This window comes from Stegostoma tigrinum, chromosome 1 (genome assembly GCF_030684315.1).
Source record: "Stegostoma tigrinum isolate sSteTig4 chromosome 1, sSteTig4.hap1, whole genome shotgun sequence".
NCBI classification, from domain to species: domain Eukaryota; kingdom Metazoa; phylum Chordata; class Chondrichthyes; order Orectolobiformes; family Stegostomatidae; genus Stegostoma; species Stegostoma tigrinum.
Window position 1 is genome coordinate 182,301,198 of NC_081354.1, and position 15,992 is coordinate 182,317,189.

Below are 15,992 nucleotides of genomic sequence, written 5' to 3' on the forward strand. Positions count from 1 at the left end.
GGCCTAACATGCCACTCAGTTCCAGGGTAATTTGGGATGGGCTACAAATGGTGGTCAGTAATAAAACTTTCTGCTGCAAATGATTTGCAGGCCTGACAAAGTGAAGTCGGGTGAGTCCAGACAGTGCAGATTGGGGGCGGCAGCTACCATTGACAAAGGGTCATGAAACGGAGGGAACCGAGTCAAGGTGACTGTGAAAGGTAACATGAGGATAAAGCTTTTTCAAAAGGGTAGCAATTGTATAGAATATTGACTGACCTGCTCCAGTGTCTACTGTGGAGGCACATTCAATTGTGACTTTTAAAAGTGACATCAGGTAAATTACCTCAAGGGAAAAGATCGACAGGGCTACAGGGAGAGGGTGCAAAAATGGAACAAGTTGAGCTCCTAGTAGAGAGCCAGCATGGATACAGCAGGTTGAATGGTCTCTTGCTGCACTGTGATCATTTTATGATTCTATGGGAGGAGATGGTTGTGGAGCGCAAGTGATCTAATAGACGCTTTTCTTCATCCTTTCGAAGGGCCTGGATTCCTCTGGCTTTGCTATAACTGCTTGCCAATTCCCAATTTCTCTTGAGAAGGTGGTGTGAGCCACCATCTCGAATCTCTGCAGTCCATTCATTGCAGGTAAATCCACAATACTGTCAGTGAGGGAGTTCCAGGATTTAGACCCCAAAGTGAAGGAAAGACAATATCATTCCAAGTCAGGATGGTGTGTGGCTTGGAAAGGATCTTACAAATTGTGTTGCTCCTATGTATCTGCTGCCCTTGTCTTTCCAGAGATCATATGCTTGAGAAGGATCCTTGGTGAGTGGATGTAAACGTCTTCAGATAGTATACACTGCGAGCCTGTGGTGATGGGAGTGAATGTCAAAGGGGTGCCAATCAAGTGATCTGATCAGTTGGACAAATGACCAGTTACTTTGCAGCTCACTTTATCTAATTTTAATGGCGAAAGGAAATATGGTAATGTTTCTGCCCTCATGTCAAATCTGCTGGATGAGAGTTGAATATGGAATAGGTTCAAGCTCAAGCTTCAAATTTAATTTCTGCCAAAACACAAGAGGATAAGATTATATGACGACTTTTCATTGTATCTTGGCACACATGACAACAATAAACAAATCAATGTTGCAAAACAATGCAAATGTCAAGTGCTTAATGGAGCAAGATGTACTCAGAACTAAATTCAACTCCATCGTGAAAGCCCCACCCAACTTTAACAACCTGCTGAGGTTAAGCTCCAAGTGACACAGGGCTGAACCCAGAGGCAAGGAACACAAGCATGGGCACTGCCGAACCACAAACCTGTCCGACACTCACCTGCAGGTCTGGTGTCCCATGTACAGCAACGAGGCCGTCAGCAAATATAGGTACAGCTTCACCAAATGCTGGAGAGGCAACATAAGCACAAACGCACTGAGGAGGTGACCTGTGAAGCAGAAGTGTAGCAGAGCTCAGCACAAATGGAGGTGTGAGGGTGTCACAAAAGAAACAATGGACAGCTCAGTGGAGGGAGTCCATACATACTCTGGTTCGGAGGCACAAAGTTAGAAACCCTGTGGTGACCTGAAATTTCTGCCACTGTAGCCTTGTTTGCTCTTTACGTAAGCAATCCAAAACTAATCCTACTGTCGTCAGCCCACACACCTGTATCTCATGGTCACCCAATTTTTCTTGAGTTTGCAAAGATCTCTGCTATAACCAATCCTTCCTTCTCTTAGACATTCCCATGGAATTGAAAATGACCTATTTCCACTGCAGTTATGGATCCTGAGGTGACGTGTCCCATAAACCCCTGGGTGGATGGGAAGTTCAGGTTTTCACACGCTCCTTCTGCTGTTTGAGCGTGGCCTTCACCTGGGCCTGTTGGAGACTCTCAGAATGACCGACATCTTCATGGCTGCTTCGCCTTTGGTTCAGGCAGATTGGAGTTACAGATTGTCACGAACTAATGCAGACGTTGCAATAATCCTTCAGAGAGTCTTTAAGGACATCCTTGATCCTTATTTCCTCCACCCTCCTGGAAACCCGTTGCCATGGCAAAGCTCCAGGTGGAGAGTTCACTTCTGAAATCTTGTGTCAAACACAGACGCGGTTGATTGACTGCGATCAGTGCCTCAAATGCTGGGCATGTCGGCCAGGGAGCCTGGCAGTGGATTTACAGGATTTGGTAGATGTATCGTTGATGATACTTCTCCAGGATTTGTCTACTGCACACCGTACATGTCTCTGGCACATACCGGAGAGCTGGGAACTCTGCAGTTCTGTTGACCACGAACTTGGTGTCCAGTTTAAGGTCTGTCAGCAAACAAGTGTTCCTCTGGTGGCCGAAGGCTGTAATGGCACATGGAAGACGATGGTGAATTTTGCCCGTTAACGCCTGCCCTCCCGCAGAGGACACTCACAAGGTATGGAAACTGTCCAGTAACTCACTGTGAATCTTCGCAGTGTTCTCAAACAGGAGCTAGCAGTTAGAGGACCTTTGTTTTCCAGCTGTACAGTCTGTGACCCATTCTCTCATATGCCTGTATGAGTGCATCCATGACGGCTTACAACTCAGGCTCTGAACACACACGCATGTGCACACGTACGCGCACAGACTTTGTTTGTATCCTGCAGCTTGACAAAGAAGGTCGGAGTGATCATGGTTCTGCACTTGAGCGATGCAGGTCGTACAGGGGCTTCGCAGATATGTAGAGGAGTGCTGCAGCAGTGAAGATAGAGAAGAGGGACAAAACTGCAATTGCTGGAAAAACACAGCAGGTCTGGCAGCAGTCTGGGGAGAGAAAGCAGATGGAGAGCAGCGTCGGTGCAATGACCCAGCCTAGCAGAACTCCAATTTGTACAAGCGTTGAATCCTTCAGAGGATCACGTCTCATACTTTCATGCAGCTGGTGGGGAATTAGCGTTTTTATTCATTATCGCTGGCCAGGCCAGCATTTACTGCTGAGGGCACTTAAGAATAAACCTCATTACCTTTTTCTCTGCAGCCATAAGCAGGCCAGATCGGGTAAGGATAACAGTTTCCTTTACTGAGCTAGTGATTAGGCATTTGTGAACCAGATGCGTTTGTCAACCACAGCCATTGTCTCCTCCATGAAGAAGAATTTCCACAGGCAGCCACATTCCAGGAAAATGCTCCACAATCCTTCCCAGTTGAAAAGGTCAAAGGCCTTCGTGATGACTAAAGGAGGCCAGCTATAAGGGCTGCCACTGCTGCTCTGCACTGGTCATGGACCAGACTTAATGTGAAAATAAAGTCCACTGTGCTTCTTGATGGACAAAACCCTCTTTGTAAGAGGAAGTAGGGCAATAGGAAGAGAAATGAGGGGACGCAGTGGCCTATTGGTATTATTGCTGGATTGTTTCCAGAGACCCAGGTTCGAAACCCGCTATGGCAGCAAATCTGGAATGAAGAGTCTAATGATGACCATTAAACTATTGTTGACTGTCAGGAAAAACCCATCCGGTTCACTAATGTTCTTTAGGGAAGGAAACTAACATCCTTACCTGGTCTGGCCCACATGTGACTCCAGACCCACAACAATTCTTAACTGCCCTCTGGGTAATTAGGGATGGACAATAAATGCTGGCCCACGAATGAATAAAACTAAACCTCTGTAAAGTTTCTCTTACAGCAGAAAAGGAAAGAGGGGAACTTACCATTTTTGAAAAAAGAAATCTATAAATCAGTAATAAAAATCATAAAATGTAGGCCATTCAGCTCCAAGTCTGCTCTACCTTTCAGCAAGATCACGATCATCCCCAAAAGCATCAGCTGATGAAAAATCAACAGGCCGAAACGTTAACAAAGTGTGAAGCTGGATGAACACAGCAGGCCAAGCAGCATCTCTGGAGCACAAAAGCTGACGTTTCGGACCTGGACCCTTCATCAGAGAGGGGGATCTCTGATGAGCCTGCTGTGCTGGGCCTGCTGTGTTCATCCAGCTTCACACTTTATTATCTTGGATTCTCCAGCATCTGCAGTTCCCATTATCAGTGATCTGAAACATTAACTTTGTTTACTTCCCACAGATGCTGCCAGTGATGCCAAGTTTCTCCACCATTTACTGTTTTGTTTCTGATCTCCAGCATCGACAGTGTTTCGTTTTACTCAGATAATCCTCAGCTTCATTTTTCCGGTCTCACACCTTCGATTGCGTTACTGGATTAAAAAAATGTCTATCCCAGCCTTGTCGCTAAGGAAAGTCGCAAAACTTATGTAGCTGTTTAACAGTGTTTACCGAGAGTGAGGGAACGTAGTTATGAGATAGTGATAAACGAGGGAATTCAGGAAAAATAATTCTCCACCTACAGTCTGAGAATGTGGAATAAAAACTGAATTAATCGCAGATGCTGAGAATGTGGATGCTGCCATCATCTGGAGGAGAGTAGAAATGTGTTTATGGGAAGATATCGACAAGTTCATACAGGAATGGGGCGGAGTAGGTCATTCTGATGGAATGAATTGAGGTTCAAGGTGAGCTTCAACAACAAACTATACTAAACAGACTGAATGGTCTGCTGCTGAACTGTGAATTCTGTGCAGAGTGACACTATGCATTTTCAAATAGATGAATTTTCTACAAGAGTCTCTGAACCGTTCACAAGATACAACAGTAGTTGAGACAATAATTTTGCTCACAGTCCCCATGCCACCCCCTCCCCAGTATTGTCTACTTTAGAGAAAATAGCCTGACTGTATCCAACCTCCATTCCACCCTGCTCCATTCCAGGCAACATCCTGGTTACAGAGCCATGCAGCATGGAAACAGACCCTTCGGTTTATCTCGTCCATGCCGACCAGATATCCTAAATTAATCTGGTTCCATTTGCCAGCAATCAGCCCATGTCCCTCTAAACCGTTCTTAACCAAATTCCTTTTAAATGTTGCAATCGTACCAGCTTCCACCATTTCCTCTGACAGCTCATTCCATACACACAGCACCCTCTGTGTGAAAAGGTCACCCCTCAGGTCCCCTTTAAATCATTCCCCTCCGACCTTAAACCCACGCCCTCTAGTTTTAGACTCCCCTAACATGGGAAAATGGCCTTGGCTGTTCACCCTACCCATGCCCCTCATGATTTTAAAAGCATGCATCACCCCTCAGCCTTCGACATTCGAGAGAAAATGGCCCAGCCTATTCAATCTCTCCCTACAGCTCGAACCTTCCAATCCTAGCAACATCCTTATAAATCTTTTCTGCACGCTTTCAGGTTTAACAACATCTTTCCTATCGCAGGGAGACCAGAACTGAACGTGGTATTCCAAAAGTGGCTTGTACAGCCACAACATGACATCCCAACTCCTCTACCCAACGTACTGACCAACTAATGCAAGTGTACCAAACACCTTCTTCACTACCCTGCCAGCTTGTGACCCTGCCTTCAAGGAACTATGAACTTGCACCCCGCGGTCTCTTCGTTTGGCAACACTTCCCAGAACCTTACCTTTAACAGTAGAAGTCCTGCCTTGATTTGCCTTTCCAAAATGCAACACCTCACAGTTTTGTAAATTAAACTCTATCTGCTACTCCTCGGCCCATCTGGCCAAGGTCCCTTGTACTGTGAGATAACATTTTTCACTGTCCACAACACCATGAGTTTTGGTGTCACCTGCAAACTTATTAACTTTTGCAGGTGAACCAGCCCAGTTCGTCCCCTCCCCCCACTGCATCACACAACCAGCCCAGCTCTTCCCCTCCCCCCATTGCATCCCAAAACCAGTCCAACCTGTCTCTGCCTCCCTAACCTGTTCTTCCTCTCACCCATCCCTTCCTCCCACCCCAAGCCGCACCTCCATTTCCTACCTACTAACCTCATCCCGCCTCCTTGACCTGTCCATCTTCCCTGGACTGACCTATCCCCTCCCTACCTCCCCACCTATACTCTCCTCTCCCCCTATCTTCTTTTCACTCCATCTTCGGTCCACCTCCCCCTCTCTCCCTATTTATTCCAGAACCCTCACCCCATCCCCCTCTCTGATGAAGGGGCTAGGCCTGAAACGTCAGCTTTTGTGCTCCTGAGATGCTGCTTGGCCTTCTGTGTTCATCCAGCTTCACACTTTATTATCTTGGATTCTCCAGCATCTGCACAGTTTTCCAGCTGTGACCTAACCAACATCCTATCCAGGTCCAACATAGCTTTCTTACTGTTGTAACTGATGTACAATTGTGTCCCATGTGCCGCCGTAACCATTCTGTTAAGAATGTTAACCAAACTAGCCACCTTCAGCAATCTATGGACAAGTACCTCAAGATTCCTCTGTTCCTTTTAGCTTCCTTCATGTCCTGCCATTCATGGCATACTCCCTTGTCACGTTACTTCTTCCAAAATGCCTCATCTAATGCTTTTCAGAGTCAAATCTGACCTCTTCAAATGAATGTGAATTATATGTTTCAGAATTTTCCCAATAGTTTCCCTACCACTGATGTGAGATTCACTGGTCTGTAATTCTCTGGTTTATCCCTACCACATGTCTTTAAGTCTTGAGATCTGGTCTACTTCATTCCAGTTGCTCAGCAATGTGGTTTACTCTGAACTATGCTCTGAAATGGCCTAGTTCAAAAGCAAGTAGGGTCAGAAAAAAAATCTGTCAGCTTCCCCAGTGACACCCACATCCCATACAGGAATAAGAAAGAAGAGCGCTTGGCGTAGGGAGATATTGGCAGGGAAAATGTGTTACTTATCTAATAGGAAACAGGCAGCAAAGATAAGCAAATTGTATCCAAGGAACAGTCACAGAAGTCAGCACTGGCACCTCAACAATTTATAATCCACATCAACAACCCAGTTGATGACACTAAATACACGGTAGTCAAATTTGCCCATGACAACAAGATTGGTAAGAAAGAGGACATAAGGAGTCTAGGGCAACATATATGATTTGATGCTGGCAAATTGCTGAAGAAGGGTCTAGACCCAAAACGCCAGCTTTCCTGCTCCTCTGATGCTGCTTGGCCTGCTGTGTTCATCCAGCTCTACTCCTTATTACAGAAACACATAAATGGGTTACGTTAGTTGGCAAAAGTTTGTAATACTTTTCCTTTATTCTGGGATGTGGGGGCTGTTGAGCCAGCATTATTGCCTGTCCCTAGTTGATGGTGAGCTGCTTTCTTGAACCGCTGCAGCCTATCAGCTTTAGACACATCCATAATGCCACTGGAGAGGGTATTCCAGGATCTTGATCCTGTAACAGTAAAGGGACAGCAATATATTTCCAAATAGGGAGTAGTTTGGGATGGCAACTTGCCGATGGTGGTGTTCCTAAATGCCTGTTGCCCTTGTCCTTTAAGACGAAGTGGTCATGGTTTGGAGGGTGCTGTCTGCCGATCTTTGGTGAATTCTACAGTGCATCTTGTAGATAGTACACACTGCTGCTGCTGCTGCTGCTGCTGAGTGTCAGTAGTGGAAGCAGTGAATGTTCGTGGATGTGGTGCCAATGAAGTGGGCTGCTTTGTCCTGGATGGTGTCAAGCTTCTTGAGTATTGTTGGAGCTGCACTCATCCAGGCAAGTGAGGAGTATCCCATCAGGCACCCAAGTTGTGCCTTGTAGATGATGGACAGACTCTGGGGAGTCAGGGGGTGAAGTGCCTGCTGCTATATTCCTGGCCTCTGAATCTGATCTTGTAGCCACTGTATTTATGTGGTGAATCCAGACAAGTTTCTGGATCATGGTAACCCCAGGTTGTTGACAGTGGGGGATTCAATGTTGGTAACACCACTGAATGTCAAGGGTCGGTGGTTAGATTGTCTTTTATTGGAAGTGGTCATTGCCTGGTGTTTGTCAGCCCAAGCCAGAATATTGTACAGAGCTTGTTAATTATGAACACAGACTGGTTCAACATCTGAGTTGTCGCAAATGATGCTGAACATCGTGTAATCATCAGCGAACATCCCCACTTCTGACGTTATGATGTAAGTTGGTCAATGGTGAAGCAGCCAAAAGTTTTTTGGGCCTTGAGCATCATATATGAAATATCAGAACTCAGACTGAGGAGGTTGGGCCTGGACTGAGTATATACAGGAGCATAACTGTGAAGCAGAAAATGTCTAAAAAGAGGTGTTGATACTGGTGGGAGATGTTGAGTGATAGAGCAACAGAGGGTGTACAGCCAGTGATGGAGTACGCACATCTAGACCAGGAGGTGGGTTCAAGCCCCACCTGGTCGAGAGAGGAGTAATAACATTTTTGAACAGGATGATCAGAAAATATTCATCTGGGATTATAGGGGCTCTTGTGGTGCAGTGCTAGTGTCCATACCACTGGACGAGGAGAACCAGGTCCAAGACGCATATACTCTGGTGATACATAATAACATCTCTGAATAGGTTGCCGTCCTACCCCTGGCTGAACCTGTAGGTGACACAAGTTAAAGGTCTTACATGTTCAAGTGTTAAGCTGAACAGGTTACTCTATTTTAACAAGTCTTCCCCAAACAGACTTACACCAGATGGGGAATACAACTTGTGTGGAAATTAATGCCAGGCTGAAAAGCAATGTCCATACCAGTGATGATATCATCCACTCCAAATCTGCAGTAATTTTTAACCTTTGTAAGACAGGAAAGATTGTAGAAATCCTTACCCAAATAGTATGCATTCCACAAAACGTATTTATATTTGATGAGCATTTCCTCATTCCTGGCTCGGATCTGTTCAGCAAAGTGACCAACATCCCATTTGTAAAGCAAATCCAGCAGCATGACACTGGGCACCCGCAGAGCCACATTCGCCATGGTGTCTGCAAAAGGCATCGTGGCTGATTTACCGTAACCTATTACTTTATCACTGTCAAACTGGGAAGCAGTGTGAGCACTGAGCCGGCAGCTGGAAGCCTGCAATCCCCAGTGCTATCTGTACCAGCAGGTAACGTGGAAATCGCCAGCTCAAGCCACTCTGCCCTGTAAATGCCTGACCCTCTTTGCCTAGTTTTGCCCTGAAAAAATCCCACGTTCATAACTCAGTCTTGTTTTGCGTTCTCTCTCGCTGTCCTTAACTAGTTTCCATTCTATTTTTCTCTCAAGTCGCGGTCCCTCTTCTCTCCCCCACTCCCCGAGCACAGAACAATCTCTCTATCTCTATCTCTATGTCTATGTCTCTTTCTCTTTCTTTCCCCTTCACTCACTCACTCATCACTCTCTTTCTCTTTCTCTTTCTCTTTCCTTCTCCCTTTCCTTTCCTGTTCTGTTTCTCTCGCTCGCTCTCTATTTATTTATTTTCTTTCCTTCAGTCCCGTCTTTTTTCTCTCTCTTTCCCCCCCCACTCACTTTCTTCCCCTACTTACTCACTCACTCTCCCAGGCCGCTCACTTCCTCCATTTTTCGTCAACTCTGTCCAGGAAGTGCCCGCATGACCCCGCCCTGAACCAGAGCTGATTGGCTGCTGCCGCCTCGAGGCTGTCAATGCGTTCCACGGGGGGGCGGGGCAAGATATCTGGGCGGGGCTTCGACTGAGGGGCGCGTCTTAGCATTTCTCGGGGGGGTGGGCGGGAAAAGGTAATTGGGCGGGGGCCTCCGAATGGAGGGGCGGGGCTTATGTGACGTCAGCGGTCAGGGTGATTGGGCGCGGCAGAGGGGCGGGGCTCAGGCTGAGGGGGCGAGGCACAGCCATTGGGAGGGCTTTGACTAGTGGGCGGGGCGCTAACCGGTAGGGGCGGGACAACCATATATTACAGCAAAGGCCCTTCAGCCCATCAAGTCTGTACCACCATAATATACTACTCCCACTTTCCTGCGCTGTCCCAAGAGACTTCAATGTTATTACTCTTCAAGATCTTTATAAACATTGTGAGGCTTCCCATCTCACCTACCCTCGCAGGCATCACTTTTCAGACCCCCATAAGTCTCTGGGTGAAGACATTTCTCTTCAAACCCACGCAAAACATCCTGCCTTTCCATTTAAAATTTTTCCTGTTATTATTAATCCTTCAGCTAAGGCAAACAGCTGTTTTCCATTCAACCTGTCCATGCTGTTCATAATCTTATCCACCCTCAACCTCATTTCTGCATCAAAGAAAACATCTTGAGTTTATCCAGCCTTGCTTCATAGCTGAAATGCTCCACATCTGGCAACATTATTATCTCTTCCAAACTCTTTTCAGGGCTTTATTCCTCTGGAGCATACGAGGCTAAGGAGTGACCTTATAAAGGTCTATAAAATCGATGCCTTATGGTCTATTAGTTTTTAGAGGGCATATATAAGGTAGATAGCTGACAGTTTTCCCCCATGGTATGGGAATCTAGGGGTCATAGGTTTAGGGTAAGAGGGAAGAGATACAAAAGTGTCAATTTTTCACACAGAGGGTGCTGAGCCTATGGAATGGCTACCAGAGGTTGTGGTGGAGGCAAGTACAATTTTGTCATTTAAGAAACATTTGGACAAATACATGAATGGGATAGGTATGGAGGGATGTGGACCAAACATAGGCAAATGGGACTAGATCAATTTTGAAAACTGGTCAGTACAGACAAGTTAGATGGAAGAGCCTGCTTCTATGCTGCAAGCCTTCATGACTCTATGACTCTTCTGTCGGGCAGAAGATACAAAAACTTAAATACACACACAGATAGATTCAAGAATAGCTTCTTCCCTGCTGTTATTAGACATCTGAATGGACCCTTCAAATTTCAAATTTAACGTTGATCTCACTCTTTGTGCACTCTCTCTATAGCTGTAACATTGTATTCCTTGCTCTGCCTGTCCTGTGCGCAAAACAAAACTTGTCACTGTGCCTAGGTACATGTGACAATGACAATGACAAATCAAACAAACCAAAAAAAAACTCATTTGCACTCCCTCCAGTGCAATGACGTTCTTTCTATAGTGCAAAGACTAGAACTGCACACGATCCTCCAGCTGTGGTCTAACATGACTTCTCAACTCTTATAATCAATACCACAACTACTCAAGGCAAGTGTCCAAATGCCTTCTTGACTACCTGATTAATCTGTCCAGCCACCTTCAGGGATCTGTGGACAAGCACCCCCAAGATTCCTCGGTTCTTCCCTGGGAGAGCTTAAATTTTCAGTTCAATAATTGCGACACCACCCAAAGTGCCAACTTCCACTCCCCTGCCAACTACCCCCTCCACCCCATTCAATCTGTTGAGTTTACTCCACCATTCAATGAGACATTGCTAATTTGATAATTCTCAATTTCACTTTCCTGCTTTATCCCCATAAGCCTTGATTACCTTATTTATCATAAACAGCCGCACATGCTGTGGTATTTCAAGTGTAAATCCAACTACTTCTAAAATGCCTTGATGTTTCTTGAATCTACCACCCTTTTTTGATTTGAGTTTCAGATATCTCAAAACTCTCTAAGTGAAAAGATTTCCTCAAATGCCCTCTAAAGACTATTAGACCATTAGAAATAGGAACAGGAGAAAGTCATTTTGCCCCTCAAGCATGCTCCATCATTCAGTAGGATCATGGCTGATCTGACGTTCATCACATCCATTTTCCTGCCCTTTAGTTATAACCTTTCATGACCCAACTGATCAAGAATCTGTCTATTTCAGCCTTAAATGTGCGCAAGGACTCTGTCACCACAGGTTTCAGTGGCAAGAAGTTCCAAACACTCACAACTTTCTGATGGAAGAAGTTTGTCATCATCTCACTGTTAAAATGGGTCCCCTTTATTCTGAGACTATGCCTTATGGTTTTGGACTTTCCCATGAGGGGAAACATCTTCTCATTATTTACCCTGTGAAGTCCATTAAAAATCTTCTGTGTCTCAATAAGATCACCTCTCATTCTGCTAAATTCCAATGAATAGAGTCCCAACCTGTTTAAACTTTGCTCATAAGACAATCCCTCCATTCCAGGGATCATCCTTGTGAACCTTCTCTGAATGCCTCCAATGAAATAATAACATTCCTTAAATAATGGAATCTATACTGCTCACAATACTCCGGAACAGGTCTCATCAGCACCTTGCATATATAGTTGCAGTAAGACTTCACTACTTTTGTACTCCAAGCCCATGGAATAAGGGCCAACATTCCATTAGCCTTCCTGACTCTCTGCTAGACCTGTGTTATGTGCACAAGCATCCTCAAGTCCCTTTGTGTTACAGCTTTCCGCAATTTTTCTCTGTTTAAATAATATTCTGTTATTCTGTCTTTCAAAATGAACAACTTCACATTTAACCACATTATACACCATTTCCCAACATTTTGTCCACTTACTTAACCTACCAGTACCTCTCTGCAAGCTATTTGTGTCCTTCTCGTAACTTTCCACCTTTTTTTTGTCGTCTGCAAATCTGGCTGCAGTTGAATGGCTAAACAAGAGTGCTTTAGAGTCTGGGGAAAACCAGGAGTTAGGTGAGACAGGGAGCAGCTGAAGCTGAAAGACTGAGTGTGGTGCACAGTTCCAGTCCAGGCAGTTCAGAAAGTGAGAAAGCCCCAACAGAAGATGACAATTTGTAAGAGTATTTGCTTACAGTTTTCAAAGCATAAGATTAAATGAAGGTAGGGACTTTCACAATAGAAGTGTTTGAAATGATGAACGGTCCCGAGCTCAATTAAATCCTCTTACAGGGAGTAACTAGCTTAATCGAGACAGATGTCATGACAGGAGACCTGTGGTGTGCATCTTTTGTAAAATGTGGGAAGTAAGGAATGCTACAAGTGTCCCTGATGGCAATATGTGCAGGAAGCGTGTCCAGCTGCAGCTACTGGGTCACAGTGTAGCATCTGCGATGCTGCAAATGTCATGGATAGCACACTTAGCAGGGTGGTCACACCACAGGAGAACATAACACAGGCAGAAAGAGAATGGGTGATCATCAGACAAAGTAAAAGAACCAGGGAAAAAAGAAGTGCAGGCGTCTCCTGTGGCCATTTTGGATACTGTTGGGAGGGAAAGCGGCATCAGTCAGGTTCATTGTCACCACAGGTGGCTCTGTTACACAGAAGGGGAGGAAATTGAGCAGCAGGTCTATAATGAAATGGGACTCAAGAGTAAAAGGTACTCACAGTCATATCGGTGGCCACAGGCGTGAATCCAGGATGTTGCCTCCCTAGTGCCAGGGGCAGGGATGCCACGGAGTACCTGCAGGACATTCTAGAGCAGGAGGGTGAACAGCCAGTGGTTGTGGTATACAGAGGTACCAATGACATAGGTAAGCAAAGGAATAAGGATCCGAAAACTGAATACAGGAAATTAGGAGACAAAATGCAGGACCTCAAATGTAGTCATCTCAGGCTGACTCCCAGCGCCGTGTGCTAGCAACGGAAGGAATAAGAGGATAGATCAGATGAACTTGTGAGTAGGGAAATGGTGTCCCAGGGAAATGTTTAGGTTTCTTGAGGAATTGGGACCGTTTCTAGGGAAGGTGGGACCTGTACCGGGTTTTACCTCGACAATTTTCGACCCCTGCTGTTTGTCTTATATGTTAATGATTCGGATTTGAATGTGGACACAATTGGAAAATTTGCTGATGACATAAAAAAAACCCCAGGAGGTAGTGAACAGCATACAGTTTAGTTGTAAGCTCCAAACTGATTTAGTGGATTGTTTTTAATCAGTTGTGGTTGTGTTCATGTAGAACCCGAATAGTTACAGATTGTGAACTTGAAAAAGACCGCCTTATTCCACGGAACTATATAACCTGTAAAAATGATACAGCACGGAAGGTGCCATTCGACCCATCTTGTTCCATGCCTATACAAAGATGCACAGATGCCCTTTCTCCTCCCATCTCCTTGCACATGGTCCATAGCCCTGCAGCTTGCTTCACTTAAGGCACAGAGTCAGAGATAATGGGAACTGCAGATGCTGGAGAATCTGAGATAACAAAGTGTGAAGCTGGATGAACACAGCAGGCCAAGCAGCATCTCAGGAGCACAAAAGCTGACTTTTCAGGCCTAGACCCTTCATCAGAGAGGCACAGAGTCAGGTGTTTTTAAAAACAGTTTAGGATCTCTGCCTCCACTACCAACTCAGGCAGCCAATTCTGACACCCACCATCCCCTGTGTAAAAAAAATTTTCCTCACACTCCCTTTTAAAACTTCTGCCACTTAGCTTGAATCAATGACATCTGGATTTTTTGAACTCTTCCTGTCTACTTTATTTGTACCCCTCAGAATTTTGTACGCATCAATCATGTCACCCATCAGTCTTCTCACTTCCAAGGAAGTGGTTTTTCCAAGGAAAACCACTCCATCCTCTCCAATCTCTCCTCACATCTGAATTCTCCAGCCCTGGCTACATTCTAGTAAATGTCTCTACACTCTCTCCAGAGCAATTATATCCTTCCTGTAGTGCGGTGACTTGAACTGCACACAATATCCTGTTGTGGCCTTGTTTCGGCATTATATCCCTACTTTTGTATTCTATACCTCAGCCAATACAGGACAGCATTCCATATGCTGCCTTAATTATCTTATCTACCTGTATTGCTAATTTTAGGGATCTGTGTACTTGCACACTAAGATCTGCCACTTCATATAAGGCATCTGGATGGGTATATGAATTGGAAGGGCTTAGAAGGATATAGGTCAAATCCTTTAATTGTTAACAGGATAAGGGCATTGCTGATAAGTCAGCATTTATTGCCCATCCCTAATTGCCCAGAGAGCAGTTATGAGTCAACCACATTGCTGTGGATCTGGAGTCACATGTAGGCCAGACCAGGTAATGATAGCAGTTTCCTTCCCTAAAGGACATTAGTGAACCAGATGGGTTTTTCCTGACAATCAACAATGGACCCACGGCCATCATTAGACCCTTAATTCCAGAATTTTTTTTTAATTGAATTCAAATTCCACTATCTGCTGTGGCATGATTTGACCCTCGGATCCTCAGGACATTATCTGGGTCTCTGGATTAGTAGTCCAGTGATAATACCATGAGGCCATTGCCTCCGCCAGATGCTGGCAAATTGGGGCTAGCTCAGATTGGGATGTCTGGCCAGTACAGACAAGTTGGACAGAAGGGCCAGTTTCGATGCAGTATGACTCTCTATCTACCCCAATCAGTAAATTTCCATTTATTGTGTATTCCCTTTTGACTTCACATTGAACAGAGTTGAACTCCATCTACCACTTCCCTGCACACTCCACCAACCCATCTAGTTCATTTTGGCCCTTACAACCAATCCTTTGCACTATGCACTGCACGGCCAATTTTTGTGTCATCTTCAAATTTCCCAACTGTGCACCTCCTATCGTGTTCAAGCCCAAATTGTCAATACATTAAACAAACAACAGGCTTCCCAATACAGGTCTCTGCAGAACACTACTTGAAACAGATTTCTGTTTGAAAGAGCGGCCGTTGACCATTACGCTTTGTTTCCCGTTACTGAGCCAACTTTGGAATTAATTCGACACATTACCCTGTATCCCATGGGCTTTTACTTTTTTTAACCAGTCTGCCATGTGGGACCTTGTCAAATGGCTCACTAAAATCCATGTAGACAACATCTGCAGCACTTTCCTTATCAATCCTCCTTGTCTCTTATTCAATTCAATCAAATTGGTAAGATGTGACCTTCCCTTAACAAAGTCATGCTGACTACCATTGGGCTAATTCATGACTTTCTAAGTGACAATTTATCCAATTTCTTCTGATTTTCCCACAACTGAAAGAAGACTAACTATCTTATAATTGTATTCCTTTGTACCCTTTTTAAACAACGGAACTATGTTTGCATTCCTCCTGTCCTCCAGCACATCTCTTTCTGTGAAGATTAGAATATAATCCTAAGAACGTCTGCTATTTCCTCCAAGTCTTTCTTCAACAGCCTGGGGAACAAGCCATCCACTTTCCCGGATTCCAAATCCTCAAACCTTTCTTCTCTCGTTTATTATTTTATTCATTATTTCATGCTGCTCCTGAATTACTGTATCCGCACCATCTCTTTCATTTGTGAATTCAGAGACAAAAAAATCATTTAAGATTCTTCCCACATCCTCTGCATCTTCACACAAGTTGCCTCTCCCGCTCACGTTCTGAGGAAGGGTCACCGGATCCAAAAC

The 15,992-nt window shown here is 44.9% G+C and overlaps 1 protein-coding gene across 14 annotated transcripts in view; it reads right to left on the reverse strand.

Annotated features, from left to right (window-relative positions):
- Positions 1 to 15,992, reverse strand: part of LOC125459155 (RING finger protein 145-like) — a 175,897-nt gene that overhangs the window by 24,222 nt on the left and 135,683 nt on the right. For 6 of the 14 annotated variants that reach the window (XM_059650502.1, XM_059650505.1, XM_059650493.1 and 3 more), the window contains one exon: positions 1,324 to 1,432. The exons of 1 other annotated variant lie outside the window; for it this stretch is intronic. In XM_059650502.1, the coding sequence (XP_059506485.1) occupies positions 1,324 to 1,406 (83 nt within the window). In that variant the 5' untranslated portion in view covers positions 1,407 to 1,432. Of the gene's footprint in view, positions 1 to 1,323; positions 1,433 to 1,530; positions 2,277 to 8,590; positions 9,340 to 15,992 lie in introns of those variants that run through there. 7 more of the 14 variants (XM_048545196.1, XM_048545181.1, XM_048545188.2 and 4 more) reach the window with 7 other exon arrangements.